The sequence below is a fragment of the Rhyacophila brunnea genome, unplaced genomic scaffold, assembly GCF_057557595.1.
Source record: "Rhyacophila brunnea isolate RB1 unplaced genomic scaffold, BYU_Rbru_1.0 scaffold_5, whole genome shotgun sequence".
Classification (NCBI taxonomy): Eukaryota; Metazoa; Arthropoda; class Insecta; order Trichoptera; family Rhyacophilidae; genus Rhyacophila; species Rhyacophila brunnea.
Genome location: NW_028233170.1, coordinates 39,869,242 through 39,887,828, shown reverse-complemented (window position 1 = coordinate 39,887,828; position 18,587 = coordinate 39,869,242). Strand labels below are relative to the sequence as shown.

Sequence of the window (18,587 nt, the reverse complement as noted above, 5' to 3'; positions counted from 1 at the left end):
AATTGTCTGTCGTGAAAACCAGACTCGAGTAGTTCGTCCCTTACAATCGACATACAGGGACTGACACTCCCAGAGGATGCGATCGGCACGCGTGGGATATAGATTGATATTTCAAATCGGAGCATGTGTGCAGTGTCTCTATATTTTGTTTGGCAACGGTAACCGATGCGATAAATTTCATTGTCAGGTTCCAACAATCCGCCAATAAGCGTATTACTAGCTACATATGTATAAAAAATCGAAAGACATCTTTAGGACGTTGATAGATGATAAATTCTTCAGTTGGCTAAAATTTTCATCGGCAGTCAATGTCCAATTCTTCCATAATATTCCACAATGCTGTTACAGTTGATTTTGTTTATCAGATCACATCAGAGAGGATTTTAAATCTATGGAAACCCAACAAATTTAATAATCTTGGTGTTTTAATATTCCAATTCCAGATCACAAAACATGACCCAGTCCAGTATTTACTTCGGTGATCCTCTTCATCAAATTAAATACCGTCGGTAACTAAAATACGAATATATATATATATATATATGTAGCACAATGTTATATTAAACCGGCCTGGACTGTTTCGGTCTAAAGTTTCTTAACGCGAGGAAAGGATTTCGGAAGGCTTTCATCCAGCAGGGAAGTGAGGATGGAACACAGAAGGCCGGCTACGTATTCTTGTGGAAAAGCAGAGGTGGACGATATAATTGTCTTGTCACGGTACCGTTGAGATTCCACTGAATATGTCCCGTTTCAGTGGGCGTCGGTCACTTCACATCACCTGGGCTAGTATTAGTTACGCACTATTATATTATGATCCGAACTGAAACACGTCATCAGCGGAGATCATTCGGTGTAAGCTTTATTACAATATTAAGTAAAAAGATTAATCGTATGTTTTATTAAGATTGAAGCCCTTAAAGTCTTTGGTTATTTTAATTATAGAATATGTGTTCCGATATATTTTTCAAAAAAAACTTTTAATAATTTTATCGTAGGGTAATTTTTATATGATAAAACTTGAATATGAAAACGATTCGTGAATCTCTACAGCTAGACGACTTTAAATAATTGAATATTTTGTTTAGCCGTATTGTTCTAGTTTTTTCAATAGTTGTTATCGATCAATTGTTATACTTAAATAGAATATATTATTGAATAATTTAGCACGCGTTATTGTTAGGCAGCGGCCTCACTAGGTACAGCTTCTCGCCTTGTTTGTTTGTGTAGATCGGAGCGCGTTGGTAATGTGCCACCAGCTGCTCTAGAGCGTGGAATTTTCTTTGGCCGATGCAATACAGCGATCCCTCCACGTGGACTCGGAAGTGTTTGTTTCGACCGGGCGCTTTCAGCGATACCGAATAATCACCCATCTGCAATTCCAAACAAGCATCCATAAATAAATTATATAAATGCAGGCGCCGGAAGTATGATTTAATACCTTGACAATTACAGCCTTCTTATAAGGTGTAACAATCCACATCTCCATCATGCTCCATCGCACATATAAATGTTCCCCATTCAATTTAGTTCACATTCACAAAACACATAATATCTTTATACAAACAAAGTTGACTCACTTTCTTGGTTGGGAAAAAAACTATCAAGGATAGACACTAAATAATTGGTAGACGCCCAGCAGGACAGTGACTTTTGGCTATAGTCAAAATTCATAGTAACTGACCACATGCGCAACTAATGTTTGTCAGTTGAGTTTTGCATTGAGTAATCGGGAAAGGTTGGCTTTTCTAAGTTCAAATTAAGTTGGAGCCAGCTCGAATGTCTCTATGCAAAATAATAAAATAAATTTGTGAAGTTTTTATGAATTTTCCATTCGTCCGACCAAGGGTTGATCCAGGTAGGGTTATATTCTTACCTACATTATTCATTGCAAATCTGACAACAGGTTCTTAAACTTATTTCGACTACCGCCCACTTTAAGATTTAAAAAAAATCTAGTGCCCCCCATATTTTTTAACTAAAACCTTAACTTTAACCAAAACGCCATTTTGGTCAACTTCCGGAGATGCCAGACGGGATTACCGCGATCGACCGAAAATTTTTGTACGAAAAAAAATATTGGAAATCACAGACAATTTTATTTAGTTAACTTAACCATGGACTACGTACATGAAATATAAAGCTGCATCCACATTATTACACGCGTAAGCGACTGTAATTTAACCGTCTATACAGGACTCCAAGCATTCTAGTAGTAAATCGCATCTCAAGTGGTGTCGTGTCTAGATTCCTTCGGATTTTTATAGATAGAATTTGTCTGTCGTTGCCCCTCTAGATTTCCTTAACACCCCTTATTTTATTTGAGCCTTCTACTGCCCCCCCGAAAGCCTCCAGCACCCACAAGGAGGCGTTATCGCCCACTTTGAGAAAGATGATCTAGACAGTGGTAGTGAGCATTCTGTAAGATATTAGCTAGTAATGGTGATATGGAAATAGCAAAAAAATTGTGGCTCACATTTGTCTCACTGTCTCTGATGAGAAAATCTCCATCGTGGCCATGCTGGTTGAGTAAGGCGTCGCACTGAGTGCGCGTGATGGGGCCATAGTACCATGGCTTGCCTTTCAAGTTGCTGCCGCCTGAAGGCAGGGTGCCAGTACCGCCCGTGGACCGGCACATGGACTGCGACATGCTACCTCCGCTCTGATTTCCATCTCCAGATCCTTCACTGTAAGCAGAAAAATCATAAACTTTCAATCTCTGACTAGTCCAAATTATCTCACTGTAATGCGGAATAGTGACAAAGCACTACATCTACAAATAAATGAGTTAACACAATCACTGCTGAACTTTTAATTACCACATTTAAATTACACGTTAATTATATCTAATGGCCAAGTACTCCAAACGCGCCAGTCGCGGTATTAGTACTAAATTAGTTAATGTCCAATCAAGCTAATTAGAGATACTAACCATTCATATTATTGACTACTTCTTTGTTGGGTTTGTTTTTTCAAGGATGAACACTTAGAACCTTGTAGTATTAGGCCCATGATTGATATCCATGTTCGTTCACTTCTATACCCAAATTATATGATAATTATATGAGATATGTCATTTTGAATATTTTTGTAGAGACATGAGCGAAATAGACATTTCTATTTTAGATCGATTCAACTAGATATTAAGAGGTGACAGGTAGCCTTGAAGACGTGAAGTTTTGAGTCCTGTCAATACTATTTTGGTTTTATGGTCACCAGGCTTTTTATTATTTTAACAGACAATAATAGGACACAAAAACTACATACTAGTTAACACATTGATCGACAACTAGATTTACGTAAAATAATCAAAAAATGTTTATTTGTTTCTAAGGTATTATTTGATAGGTTATGAAAGAATACAATGTTTTTTTTTTTCATTTTGATGATTTTTTTACATAAATATTGGTTTTTATGATGTGCCGGCCTCATGTGTCCGTCGCGGCGCCAACAGGTTAATTTATTATATTGCCGGGCCGGCCATTTCGCCGGTCACCTGTCCATATGTGTTAACGAGAGCATGGTGCCATTTCGAGGTCGAATTATATTCAGATAGTATAATAAACAGAAAAGGCACAAATTTAATACGGAATAAAAGTTTTCAAATGATGTATACCTGGATACACATATAAACTGAAAATATACATAGTATACATTATAATCATTTTTGTAATTCTATCTTTTTATAATTTATATAATTTTTAATAACTTACGTTTTTATAATCTCTATATATATATCAATAAAAACACATTTACGATTTAAAAGGAAAACTTTTTTTTCATTACAGTAAAACCTCGTTAATACGAATTCCAAAAATCGAAAAAAAATTCGAATTACGAATTATGAAATAAATGTATGGGAGAAAAATATTAAAATAAAATTTTTTTTTTTGATTTTCATCAATATTGTTCACGATCATAGATGTGCCTACCAAATTTCCGGTTCCGTGTGTGTTAATGGGTCATAAAATGTCAGGATTATTTTTATTACCTTCTTAAAATAAGTAATTTATGATGTTTTAAGAAAAGTCTGTCACAATATTCAATGACTGGCTCGCTTTATGATTTAATGAATATTTTTATATGCCAGGACTCTTAAAATAATTTTGAATTACGAGATTCGAATTAAAGGTATGGTTTTATATGAAAATAATGTTTAAGGGACTTTTTTTTGTTCTTATTAACGAGGTTCTACTGTACTTAGATCCTTTACATTAGTGAGCCTATCTTTAGTTACTTTGAAGGAATATTCTCAGGCCAAGCTGCAGTAACATACAGAAGAGCCATGCCGGCCACCTCATATAGAATAATACACAGCGCGCGTGCCCGCCAGCACTGAAGATCAACTCAAACGTAGGTCTTCCTTGCCGGTCACCGGTGACCCCCACGGCTTTCTTGGACTAACCCAGTGCCGGCCACCGGTGAGCCCATGGCGATCAAAGCGTTAAAACAATCAGCAAAATGTGACTTGTACAAACACAATCTCCAATAGTTTGCTGTAACATTTGAAGTATGAAAATATAAGGGAAGACTGTTTAGTTTAGTCTCCTATAACTGCTTTCAACATTCTGTAAAAGAGGTCTTCTTGTCAAATGACCTTTTATAGTGAATATAGATTCCACGAAATATATTGATATTTCTTTATGCTCATTAATGTTTTTAGTGTTTGAAGGAGGAGAGGACAAGTCAAGCCGAAATATTTGAATTATCTACAGTTGTTACAAAAATAATAATGATATTTTCTACACCATGTTCAATATTGACAATAAATTAATTATATCTTTTCATACCAAGCAGTTACATGTTTGAATCCTGTTTCATAATTAATTATATAGGGTAAATGCACTGGTATCCGGACAGTTAACTATTTTCTCACCTTATTTTCGATATCTTTTCCATTTTTAGAAGAAAACAAAATATGTTATGATTTATAAATGTTTACATATATATTCTTTTGGTTTATAAATATTTTAAAAATCTATATTTAGGTAAATTACTATCATATTTCTCATGTTAAGAAAAATGGTTGGTTTTTTTAGTCTCCGGACACACAATCTTAGTTTCCGGACGTACTATTTTTAGTGGTCGGACAGATTATTTCATATAGAAAATAAGACAAGTTTTGGTGTTAAAAAAATATTTTTTCACGTTTAAACAATTTTAGTTAATACAGCGATGCAATAAAAGCAGAAATAGTTCACAATGAGCACTCAAGCAACTGCTAACTTGGAAAAAAAACATATTTTTATTTATTCAATGTGTTTCTTTCATATAGTTCTGTCGAAGTAATTTTGAGTGCAAATTGAGCAAAGCAAAATGAAATAAAAAACTGAACTTCATAAGTCAAATGGTAAAACTAATAAACATCTCAAGTGAGTTGACCAAATTTTGACATTAATTTTTATTACATCCAAAAAATCTCAAACTGTGTAACTTTTGTTTGTGTACTATAATATGCAAAGCAGGCTTACAAAAAAAAACATACTTGAGAACTGCTGGCAACTAAATTATTGCCATTGATAATTTTAAAAAGGTTCAACACTTCAGTCACCATAATTATATTTCCAAACACACTAAAATAAATTTCAATACTAATCCTAATCCCTTCTCTGACGAAAAATAAATGTTTTAAAGTGCTATTTTCAATCATAAATATAAAAGAGAACTAAGTGTAAAAAATCCATGCTTGAATCAAGCACTCTTCAGTAGTTTTACAGAGAAAAAAATGCTTCAGTGCTATACCCCCAACCCAATAGCCTGGATATGTGACTTAATGTCTAAACACCTACAAACCCGGAACCAGGGTTCAACGTAATACGGGTGTCTGAGTGATTATACGGTGATAAACATATTAATTTAGGTCTAAGTTTAAACAAAAATTACATACAAAATCTTTTAGTGATGCTTCACTATAAGATAACATAGACATTGTCCTGCATTTAAGGTGAAACCAACCTACACATCCATCACAGCCAATGTTCTTTAATAAACCATCCTCAACATCACTTTCTAATTCATCAGAACAATTTTGGCAAATCGCCTTTTTCGTTTTTCGTTTTCCTTTTTTTTATTTTTTTATTCGTCTTCTCTTTTCTAAGGAAGACCTTTCAACTTTTATGAATTGCTGTACTGTTGTCACCCTTCACTTTTTCTTCTATGATCTTCCTCCACGCTTCCGAAGAAATGGCGCTTGGTGCTTTGACAGTGTCTTATTATTCTATTTTTACTCCCAAATTGAGTAGGTTTGGGGTAAAAAAGATGAGATTTTAATGTTAAATTGCTCACACTTGATGAACTGGTGCTTGCATTTGACGTACTCGAACCAGCTATTGGAGATAATTGTGTAAATACATAATAATTAATTAGAAAATAGCTTTGTCCGGTCATTCAATATTGAATTTTAGTAGCCGGACAGCAGGATCAAAATTATAAAATCGTGTCCGAAAACTAAAAATATTTACAATTCTATGTTTGTCCTTTTCTAACTTGTATAAAACCAAGCAAGCCTCGATGTGATACTGTACACACACAAATACTCAATGTCTCTTATAAATTCAGTGCCCGGACACTGCGTCCGACAACTAAAAAAAGATAAAATTTTGCACTTTAGTTGCCGGACACCAAATATTTAACTAAATTTAACAAAATACATTATTTTTATCATTGAATAATATACAAGAACATATTACTGAATAATATGAAACATCTTTGAAGCGAATAAATGAAATAATCATAGTTTTAACGTACTTTTTGTATCCTTCGTTCACTAATTATTTTTTAAGAAATCGAATATTTTTTTTGTTGAGTCAGCATGTGCACCACTACTAATGTAATACTATAGAATGAATTCATTTGTGCGTGACAAATATAATTTTATTGGTCAAGGAACAATACAGGCACAATATGTGAGTCATCCTTCATATGAAACTCTCATACTTTGCTTATTTTCGTTATATTTGTACAAAACTGTCCGTATACTGAAGCTGTCCGGGGACTAATGCAGTTACCCTACCTATGCGGTGATGTGAAAACTGCTCCCATTTTTTTGTTAATGATTATTAATTGCCTTCCAATAAATTCGTAGATGATTATTGAATTCCTCATAACTTTCATTGTTTAAATATTAATATTCTTTGTTTTCTAAAATATTGGATAAATTTAATTGATTTATTTTTGATTCATTGTTGTTCATATCTTCATTTTATATTGTGTTTTTTTTAAATTAATATGTTTTTCCATCAAGAATAAAATTGGCAGTTAACACCATAAAAGAAATCTTTTTGTTTTTATCATTTGTACTTGTTCAATCCTCAGTATCTCTACATTACTCTACTATCTATCTATACAGCCGGCTTACTTGTACGGTTGGGTGAGATACTCGGAGAGTTCTTGCAGATAATTGCGCGGGACGAGGCCGACGTGTCCTTGTCCGTTGCGCGCTCGATACCACTCGGGGTCCGCCGCCGGTCTTTCCACAATTTCTAAGCGATCTCCCTTCTCAAACGATAGCTCTTGCTCGTTCGAGGCCGAAAAGGAATACAGCGCCACCTACAAACAAACATCCACATATATTATGTTGAAGAATAGCCCTCTTCTATGAAGATGGAGCCTTTATATTATTGGAAAGTGAATCTGATGATAAAACTATTGAGGCTAATGATTAAAGTAGTTGTAAATCATTTACAGATTGACACTTGTCTTTTGAAATTAAGTTGTCAGGCTCTCGCTTGCACTAGTGTCATGACATAAATGAAGTTTTTCTATAAATTGAATACAAATCATTATTTAGAAATTTAGATAAATGATCATGTCACAAAAATCACAAATAACAGTGTATCTGTTTATATGTCGTCCACTCTATGTAGGCCCATATTCTCTGCTTAGTAGCGAAAATGGTAATATACATACAGCGTGAATAAAAAATGCAAGTGTCGACAGCAAACTGCGGATTGCATTTTATTTACAAACATAAAGATTATTAACCTTTCAATAGTAACCAATAATTGAGCAATAATCAACCGTAGTAAAAATGTTCTGGAATCATTAAATGCTGTAATACAAACAATAAATTGTTAGATTGCTACCTCATTATTGGATTACGATACTTATATTTTGTTTTATAGAAGGCCTCAATCGTCCTCCCTGTTTCACAATTAATGTTTGAATATGAATGTATGAGTGTGAGAAAGAACTACCCAGTCACACAGTAAATGCAATGAAGATACATAAAGGCGAAACCCGGGGAATAGTACAAAACTTAAGTCAATTAGAATGCGATTGTTGGGATTTCCTCAACCATTTCCCCATTGTCCGATGGTACGGTGCTATGGTAACCTGGGTATGGAAATGCCATTATAACTAAGTGGCTAAAATGATTACTCACAACGATATCTAAAACGTTTTCTGCCATCGCGTAAGTGTGAACCGTGTCATCAGCGTCACCCTCTTCGCTCGTGTAATTAGAAGGAAACCTGCAAATTGAGATAGAATCAGTTATCTTTAGAAAACATGCAATATTAAATGGCGTCAAATCGCTTAAACGCAGAACTCATTAAAAAAACCACAACTAATCGTGTTATAATAAAAAATCCCATCAACCATACACAGGAAAATAGTACCACCACAACAAGTACATACCTAACTTTGATCTAAAATTTAAATCTTCAGATGTTTCACATAAATGTCATTGCCTCATGCCATGCGCATTCAAGCTAGACACTTCTTACAATACCGACTGTGGTCAGTTACACAGAACAAATTTTACAGGAGGCGCAAAAATTTTGGTTCAATGTTAAATTATTAAATATGAGGACGACGAATGCTTGTTGATTATTAAATCGGTCCTTTATTTTTCAGATCTCACGATGATCAAAGTTGTGTTCCTTGCCAAATATTGTCAGCATTATTGGAATTAACAGTCTGCCACGGCGGCGACCGGTGCTATTAAATTAAATCAATTACGATTTTATTACATTTTGTCGGTGTATTGCGAAAGTCCTTTCGGGAGTGCTGCACAGTAAAACCCCGTTAATTCGAATTCGACGGGACAGAAAATCGAATTACAAAATATATGACGATAAAACAGTAAAACTTGAAAAAAAATTGAAACATTGTTTTCATTACCAATACAATTTCATTCATATTAGCTACTAACTGTGGTTCATTCTTCAAATTTGTGGATAAATAGGTTTTAATGAATTTTAATGAGCATTTCGATTTACAGCGAATTTCTCATTAACAGGGTATTGTTAATACAATATTATATGTCTTATAATGTTACAACAGTAATGCAGTATGTTATCATAATATGTATTTTCCTATAACAACAAACTCTCTCGAGTTGTTACATAAGCGATTTAAAATTATCTCAGTGTAAAAGCGTCATTGCCATGACACACATCCTATGAAACAAATGGCAATTAACATAACGTATGTTAATTTTTTTCCCTCATAAAAACAAGAGATTATTAATCGATGATATAAACACAGATTGTTTTTTAAAGATACAAACAGAATTCAGAATTATCAAGCGCATGAAAATGTCAACAAGTAATTTTTGATATTAAGCTTTCTTCTCTAAATTCATATTGTCTACTCCACATATTTCATATATTACGTATATTTTTGTTTTTGTGGGAAGTTGCTATATTTATTTGATAACTGATACTATCATTACATATTATCTATATCCATTAAATGTCACATAATTGGATGAGTAATAATATTGACTTCCATCTTGTGTGCGATGCATACTTAGCCGGACGGCTGGCAGAATTCAGTAAACCATTTATTTTCCATAGATTTATGACATAAGTCGCATACCTACATTTTTTGTGTTGTAAAACACTACATGAACGTGATGAATGGTGCATAACTCCCTTTTCCTGGACGTCCTTCATTTTTGAAAATGAATTGCCGAGTTTTGATAATTTGGCATTCGCAGCATTATTTCCTTTTGATACGACATGACTTTAGTCATAATATGCATTGGAATTATCAAATGAAAGCCATTTTTATGTTACCGTCAATCAATATCTTTTCTCTAATGAAAGCTGATATAAAAACTAACGCAGAAAGTAAATAATATGGTTGTTGAAATATTGTAAGAAATTTTATTTTTCAGCTGTCCTATATCTTTCACATTCTTGCTAAAGCAGTCGAAGATTGAAATATAAATTAATATGAATGCCCACTTAAATATGTAATGGGAAAGTCTCACCATCCGGACTGGCCTTGCGACTGCCCCCTCCACCAGCCGTCGTTGCTTTTCTCGAGAATGAGGATGCGGGTCCCCTTGGTGAGGGAGAGCTCGTCGGGCTGCTGGGCCTGGTAGTTGTACTTCACTACGGCCGTTCCGATGGCCTCCGAGGGCTCGGGGGGCGGTCGCCTAGGTCCGCCTCCGGGGGAGCCCCCTCCCCGTGTCGGTGAACCGCTCATCGGGAGGCTCTTCGACCCTGACCCTTTTTTCACTTTCTTTTTGATGCTGCAAAATATATGAGTATATGTTCGTTAATGAATACAGTCCGTTCCGACTCCTTTATTTGTTGCAGCATATGTAATATTGTAATGAACAATTATTATTAAGTCCATTCAAATGTATGTTTTATATATTTTTTTAAACATTTAAATGAGTAACGCAAGATTTCATAAAAATAAAATACATAATACATAATATTTATTCCACATAATTCAATTACAGTCAAGACCAGTTTCATCCGTTTTATTACGATGTTTTCAAATTGATGAATCGTCAAATCAGTTGAGAATGTCCTATCTAAGCAGATGAAAAAGGTCCCAATTGTTATTTAATTTAAATGGAACAATTATAGAATAGTATTGTGTTTAATTTTAATGAATACACTGTCTTTTCACCAAGAAGACAGTTTTAAGCATTATACGCCGTTTACAGGTGCATGGATTTACTGCTAGCAGTACGTATTATCATGGCCAGAACAAGAAAATCTACGTGTAAACATATCGCGCAGCTGCAAGATTGCATGCATGAATCAAAAAAGTTCGGAAGCCTCTGAATTTTCATGCGACAGTTGAGATTTTTTCGATCTGCGCAGTAGAATGATAGTGGCGAACCTGCCGGCATAAAAACGAACTACACCGCGGAGAGACTCATCTTTGAGGTTAACCGATTTTTACGACCTTTCAAATAGTACCATAAAATGACAACATTGCATATCACTTACTCTTGAAGAATGAGATTGGAGAGACGGTCAGCACTTTTACATGTAAACAGTTATTCTCATGATAGTTTAAAATATACACTATTGCTGCCAGTAAATCCATGCAAGTGTACAGGTGCTATTAAGATAATCATTGCAACAATGATTGTTGAAAAAAAATATTAGAAAATATTTTATGTACATATTTCGAAAATGTCTAGTTAGTCCTAGGCCAAGTATGAACTCGTCCAGCTTACAAGCAAAATCTTATCAACTGTGAGTAAAAGTGAACTTGTAATAAGGACGTTATTCACAAGGTATTTTCTTAACCATCTTCTTCTGACAGACCTCACTTTTCTTTTGATTGGTTCTACAATCCGAGGTGGATCTTGGCCGCCTCCCAAATAGGATTCTTAACAGATATTTTCAAACGCAAAATGGTTGTAGTCAACCTATTCATTCTATGCTCTGGATCCAAACACACTCTGAAAAACATGTGAATTTGCCAGATGCTGGATTCGAACCGGCGGACACTTTACCGCTTGTTCATCATGGGCGGGCACTGACAGAACCCTGAACATGGTAAAATTTGATTAGACAATAATACGCAGAAAAGGGTGATATCAACAGATTAAACCCTGCTAGTGAACCTACAGTAAGGATAGACAGTTTTATTTTGAATGAAAAAGGTATAAATAAAAAATAAAAAAATATAATATACCTATCAAAGAGGGAGGGTTTTTCTTTTTTGACATAATTGCTGGGGACATATCCGGACTGCGAGCGTGCGTTCTGCACCCTCCACCAATGCTTCGAGTCATCGACGAGAAGGTAGCGCTCGTTCTTGCGCAAGTCGAGCTCCTGAGCTCCCTGCGCCGCGTAGTCGTACTTGGCCACCACGTAGCAGGCGTCGTCGTGAGCCGCCTTGGTGTGGCCGTGGCGCATGCTGGCCATGAGGGAGGCGTGCGGCGCGGGGAGGGGCTTCGAGCTCCAGATCTGGTCAGCAGCGCCGCGCCCCGACCGCGTCTCCAACATGACCCCACTCGCTTCTCGCTGCACTCTTCGCCCACGCTCCTCTTTCGCTCCGCTTTACATCAAGCCCGGCGAGGCGGATCAATATGGCCTCGTCGGTTTCACCGCCGTCCTTTTTACCTGAAAACCACCCCGACGCCTTTAGAAGAAGTTAAAAAGAAGCTATTTATGTATTTTGATTTGTAATATCAACATCAGAATCTTGAGACTTCTTCAATATTTCAGATTCACATTTCCACATGGGATCTTTGATCTCTGCATTTCACTATAAAATTTCGTTTTTGACTTTGATTGTAAGACACCATCAATTACAAGACACATCCTGAATTTGGCGACACTAAAATAGGGAAAAAAACATGCATCTTTTATGAACAATGAGATACAGCAGGTACGTCCAACTTCACATAGGCTGTGATCTACTATCCAGTATCAAAACTGGCAGTAATCTCTCCACTCCACACTCTCCCATTGTTATATTTGGCTGAAGACACTCAGGTGATATAAATTTGCTTTTCACTATTACAAAGAAATACCGAAGTACTCAGTTTCTTATTTGTCGTGAAAATGATGTTATGGTCTTTTTTTGGCACTCATCTTCAAACTAATCTACTAAGTACTGTACAAAGAACTTATCTATGATGCAAACGTAAAAGAAAATTATGCTTTAGTTTATAGAGCGGGAATTCACATATACTCTTTCTATCACTCCTGGGCTGCGACAATATGAACCAAGTGATACGATGAAGTCACAAGGGCTTTCTCACGGTCAATTTGTAAACAACTTTGACATACAGCCAGTTAAGGAAATAAAAATAAAAATGATTAATTTCAAAATCCGAATGGAATCATATATACCTATTACAATTATTCAATGTAAATGCTTTTTCCATTTCCTCTACTTAATTCCTGTGTACTTATGGTGTGACCATCAAAATCCATCCCACGATCGACCGGTCGATGCGTTGGACATGCCGGTCAAATTGTCATTATATTAGGTATATTGAAAGTTACTGTATGGGAGAATTTCACAGTATTTAACTGCTTTTGCATATTTCAGGCTCATTTAAAAGGTGAAGAGATAATGTGGTAGAGTCTGTAATGAGCCCAAATGTCAAGAAAGGAGGAAGAAGATGGCACACAAGGCACATGATTCAAGTTTCCTATGTATGATTAATTCAAAAAAACTATCTAAATTAACGATTTATGTTCAAATTGAACAAATTCACGACTTGTTCGTTTCAAATACTTACATTATTTATTATAAACCTTGGAGTAGTTTGACATAAAGAGACCAGCTGTGGCAAGTATGAACATAATTATTATGTATGTACCTAATACTCAACAAACTGGAGTATTTATCAAAGAACCCTGCAAAAACCCAATAATTAGGAATGTAACATTTATAATTGGGAACCTTAATGAAATTGTTTCGATATTTTTGTTCAATTCATTGCATTGAGGATAATAATATATTTTCCAATGCAAGTAGGTGTAAAATTTGACAACCAAAATACCTTCCGATTAACGATAATTACGACAAGACGAGTGTTTGACACCAAAACAAATATGAAAGAACAAGCGGTGATAACTGATGGTATTATTTGAAGTAAAAGGTGGCCATAAATTGAATTTAATCGATTGTAAACAAGTTTTTGATTTTTATGCCCGGTTTAAGTGACAATTTCCATTTCCTATTTATAAAAAAGTAGAAATCAGAAACAAAGTTAAAAAGCATACCTTTTGGTAAAACACAAGATATTAACATAAAAGAACGAATAGATATATTTATCACGTTTACTTATTAATAAAAAAATAGCTAGACAAAATATAAAGCAAAATGTCTAACTTCAAATTCTATGTATTCAATAGGTATTGAAGCTAGCTCGGACTGTTCAGTGTTCACTGTTCAGTCGTTCGGTGCATATTCCAATAGGCCCACAAAGGAAAAACAGGTTCGTTTGTGAGCCAACGAACACAATTTTCTAAAGGCAGATCTAATGCTATAATCATTTTATGATTTTCCATCGGTACCTGGGTATTATTTTTTTTTTTTAATCATAAATGAAAATGGAGTTTTCTAAAAAATCATAATAAAACATTCAAAATATTGAAAAAAATACATCCGTGCAATGATACTACAGAAAATCAATTTTATAATAAAGACATAAATACCTACCTAGGTAGGTAGTAAACGCAAAAGACGAAGTGCTCGGTCGTAGTGGTTTGGCGGACGCGTCGCCGTGGCGGTGCGGGCAAATCAAACGTATGAACACGTCTCGACATGTCCGTAGACAATGCGCGGGGACGGGTGTTCGCACGTGTTGTTTTGGCGCGTGTAGCTTGGCGCAAGCAAGATCGTGCATGCGGCGGGCTCTTCCCATACTGAGCGCATAGAGATGTCCGCACTCAATGGACGGGCGCCAATGCGGGAAACGAGCGAGCCTCGTGGATGTGTGGTATTATTTTTATGCCGGCGCTCCATTGGCACGCAAGTCAGACGATTTACAGTCTTCGGACTTTTTTTTCGCGTGGAGCACCCCAGGTCTGCGGACTTTTTAATCCGCAGACCAGGCTCGTTGGATTTCAAACATGTTTGATATTTTACTCGCCGAGCCGCTGAAATTCGTACGTTCACCACGCTTTACCGTCACATTATTTATATCTATGCCGACGGACGACAGCGCCATATATTAGTCTATGAGCGCCATCATTATTTTACTGTCATTCAAAGTGTTCGGACATCGAAAACAACAATGGTAGATCTACGAGTGCATTCGAAAAGTTTCTTGGAAGATTTTATTAGTTGTTTTAAAGACAACCCGTCGTTGTGGAAGACGACCAGCCCACTATACAAGAATCGTGATGCCAAGTCCTTGGCGTATGCGGAACTTTTGGAAATATTAATCAAAGTGGAGCCGCAGGCAACGGTCAACGATGTCAAAAAGAAAATACAGACATTGAGGTCGGGTTACAGAAAGGAGAGAAATAAAGTAAGGACATCATATCGAAGCGGAGCCGGCACAGACGCAGTATATCTACCCAAACTGTGGTACTATAAAAATTTGGAGTTCTTGAACGACCAAATGGAAGGTACGTGGGAATGCTTTAAAGCTATTTATTATACACGTGCAGATTATGAAATTGCCGTAGCTCTGAAAGTGACATCGCATTAGATTAGCTACTATTAAGCAATTAAAACATACAGCTATGAATCATTTCTAGTCACAATAAAATTACTTATTCTTTGCTGAGGTAGGTAATAAATAATAATAATATATAGGTACGAGGGAATGCTTTAAAGCTATTTATTATACACGTGCAGACTATGACATTGTCGTAGCTCTGAAAGTGACATCGCATTAGATTAGCAACTATTAAGCAATTAAAACATACAGCTATGAATCATTTCTAGTCACAATAAAATTACTTATTCTTTGCTGAGGTAGGTAAGAAATAATAATATATAGGTACGATCATGGCGGTGGAAGCGCGGCTTATTGAGTCGTGGTCGGGTCCCAGGTTCAAATCCTGGGTCTGACAAGTACACATTGAATTTCAATTTGTGTATGAGTCAGAGTATGGACCTAATATGTTGAGCAAGTGGCTGACATCCATTTCTCGTAAAAACAAAATCTGTCAATACAAACCTCCACTCCGTGGAGGTCCATATTATGATCGGACATGGTCGAAAGAAGAAGAAAAGAAATGATCATAAAATCAAAAATCGCTCGAGTTAGGTTCCTTCAGAGACAATCAATAAATCGTCAATCATCAATCAAAATTAATGGTACAGTTTGGTTATGAGGAATACAGCGGAAAACACATTTTGAAAATACCCGATATACTGGATTACACCAATTATACCAATATCAATATTAACCGTATGAAGGAATGGGTACTTAGGGGAGAGATAATAAAAAACAAGTTTGAGTATTATGTTGTATTTTAACAATTTACATTTTGTTTTACAGAATCGAGCTCAATATCCAGCATGGTGGACGATTTGGAAAACATGTCTCCTGATGAGAGTTACTCCAACTCGTTAAACAACGAAGATTGTATTGAGGTAAAACATTTTAACTAAATTGTTACATTGGTTTAATTTATCTATTGCTTATCATACTTTCTTGCCATGTGACAGCCCCGGTAGTATTAAAATATTTTTTTGGTGCAGGTATTTTTAATCTGCCTTCGTCTAAACGTTTGAAAAAATCAGATTTTCTCAGTACGCCTCCATCAGAAATACGTCCATTTGTTCCAACATCAACATAAATAAATTCATAATTAGCATTTGCAATCGCCATCAAAACAATGCTGTGGAAATGTTTGTAATTATAAAAGTGGGAGCCGGCGCCTGCAGGTGGCACGATTGCAATGTGTTTCCCATCAACTGCGCCCAGGCAATTTGGAAATTGCCATTTACTATTAAATTCTTCTGCAATCGTCTCCATTTCTTCGTGCGTATCAGGGAACTGCAACAAAAAATAATCAACATTTTATTTACAGATAGAATATTCGCCTTCAACATCCACGTTGTCGACTACTCCAAGGTCGAATCTCAATAGAGCACCAGAACCCCCATCGTTCAAACGAAAAAAATCGAATGATAGCGCCAACAAAGTGTTAGAATTAATCACCGACAAACTAAGCAAGACTGAAGATGAATTTGATGTTTTTGGCAAAATGATGGCCATGAAACTACGATCGATGTCACAGGGACAAAGATTGCTGGCCGAGAAGCTGATGCATGAAGTTGCCTTTATGGGACAAAGTGACAAAATAATGCCAGCAACTACTGTTCATACTCAACCAGTTTATCGTATATTAAGCAAAAATGTACAAAAGCTGGTATAATAAATTAATGTTTTTTGTATGAATAAATATCTTGTAAAAATATTTGTTTTTTTGTTTGTTTTTATGCCTATAAACCTTAGCTTAAGCGATACAACAAATGGTAAGTATTTGAGCTATGTTAGCAAACCTATATTATTATGTGGCCTCATTTAGAAATCAATTTCCATGCTTGCTTTTCGAAGAATATGACTATTATTACAATACATTCAACAGGAATAATTAAGCAGCTTGCTTACAGCCTATATGGAGAGTCCTGGCTAGGTACAGCATTCTAATGGTCTATTGAATATTTAGCATGTCAACGATGGCCTTATTTGTGACTATATATATACCTATCTCAAATGCATCTTGTCTGCCATTCTTATGATGTTGCCGTCTATGATTTATATAGGTAAAACAATCCACTAAACGTTCACTTTATAAGACCAACCAATGTCTACTTGTTAATGATATATTTGTAAATTTGCCCAACTTTATTAGATGACGTATAATATAATACACACCTTGAAATATTCTCCTTTCAAAACGTCAATGATGACTTGGCAAGTTTCGGGAATTATCTTGCCCAGAGTTTGTCTTCCAATCGCAGTTCTATAATGCAAGTCAGTGAATGTTCCGCCGGCAGCCAAAAATCGCAGGGTTGCACATAATCTATCATGAGGAGAAATAGCTTCCCTCATCATAGTATTTTTTTTTTAATAAATGGGGAGACCAAATTATACAGTTCTGTGTATACATCCTCCGACATTCGCAAATAATTGCGGAAATCGCTCGGTTGCAAACGCAATTCTCGTATTAAATTTGTGTGGGATAATGTCGTTCGTTTCCTTATCCAATGTTTCACCCAGTATTTGTGTACCCTTTGCTTCGTTATTACATTATCTGCCACCCAATAACCCAAAAAACATAAAACGTCGGTATCATTTAACGCCATCACGATTTAACTGTCAGATATACGTATTCGAGGGTATACTTGCAGAACGCATTAAGTGAGTTTTTGCTGTTTTTCTGTTTTAAATGCCAAAATTCTTAGAATTTTACGCTCTACGTTCTGGTAAAACGCACTTAGTCATAGGATATACTGGTAAGAAAATAGAATCTGCATTATGTCATATTGTTATTTTTTTATACTGACAGAAAGCATTATATGACCTATAATGCGTTCTGTGTGTACAAAATACAGGACTTGTAACATGGCATACGCATTAAGTGTGACATAATGCATTCTGTCAGTACAAATTTTGTCAATAGATGTCACCATTGCAATTTTAATTCATCTGTCTTTAGTGATTAGTGAAACAATACATTGAACCATTTGAAGAATTAATTAGAATGGCTTCGTCTCAAAGAGCAAAACATAATATATTAAAAATGTGTTGGAGTTGTTCTTATGATCGCAAAAAAGATTACATTCTAAAAAATGTTGAGATTGAAATTCCCGTTGATAGAAAACCAAGGAATGAAAAAAGGAAATCCAGACAAAACTAAAGAGTTATTTCTTTTTCAAGAATGGACAAAAAGTCGGAGTTT

At 35.5% G+C, this 18,587-nt stretch overlaps 2 protein-coding genes and 1 long non-coding RNA gene across 3 annotated transcripts; 1 reads left to right on the top strand and 2 right to left on the bottom strand.

Annotated features, from left to right (window-relative positions):
• Positions 1-1,038: 1,038 nt before the first annotated feature.
• dock (SH2/SH3 adaptor protein dock) lies at positions 1,039-14,109 on the bottom strand. The gene is made up of 7 exons (XM_085955221.1): positions 13,941-14,109; positions 11,893-12,323; positions 10,217-10,480; positions 8,381-8,468; positions 7,355-7,545; positions 2,474-2,684; positions 1,039-1,370 (listed from the first exon to the last, which is right to left on the bottom strand). The coding sequence occupies exons 2-7, from the start codon at positions 12,204-12,206 to the stop codon at positions 1,161-1,163; spliced, it is 1,278 nt and encodes a 425-aa protein (XP_085811347.1). The 5' UTR covers positions 12,207-12,323; positions 13,941-14,109; the 3' UTR covers positions 1,039-1,160.
• A 565-nt stretch (positions 14,110-14,674) lies between these two features.
• Positions 14,675-16,287, top strand: LOC147066417 (uncharacterized). Its single transcript, XM_085955548.1, has 2 exons — positions 14,675-15,293; positions 16,175-16,287. The coding sequence occupies exons 1-2, from the start codon at positions 14,957-14,959 to the stop codon at positions 16,285-16,287; spliced, it is 450 nt and encodes a 149-aa protein (XP_085811674.1). The 5' UTR covers positions 14,675-14,956.
• On the bottom strand, positions 16,129-17,968 carry LOC147066416 (uncharacterized). Its single transcript, XR_015071609.1, has 2 exons — positions 17,561-17,968; positions 16,129-16,675 (listed from the first exon to the last, which is right to left on the bottom strand). It is a non-coding gene; the product is annotated as an uncharacterized LOC147066416 (long non-coding RNA).
• Positions 17,969-18,587: the final 619 nt, after the last annotated feature.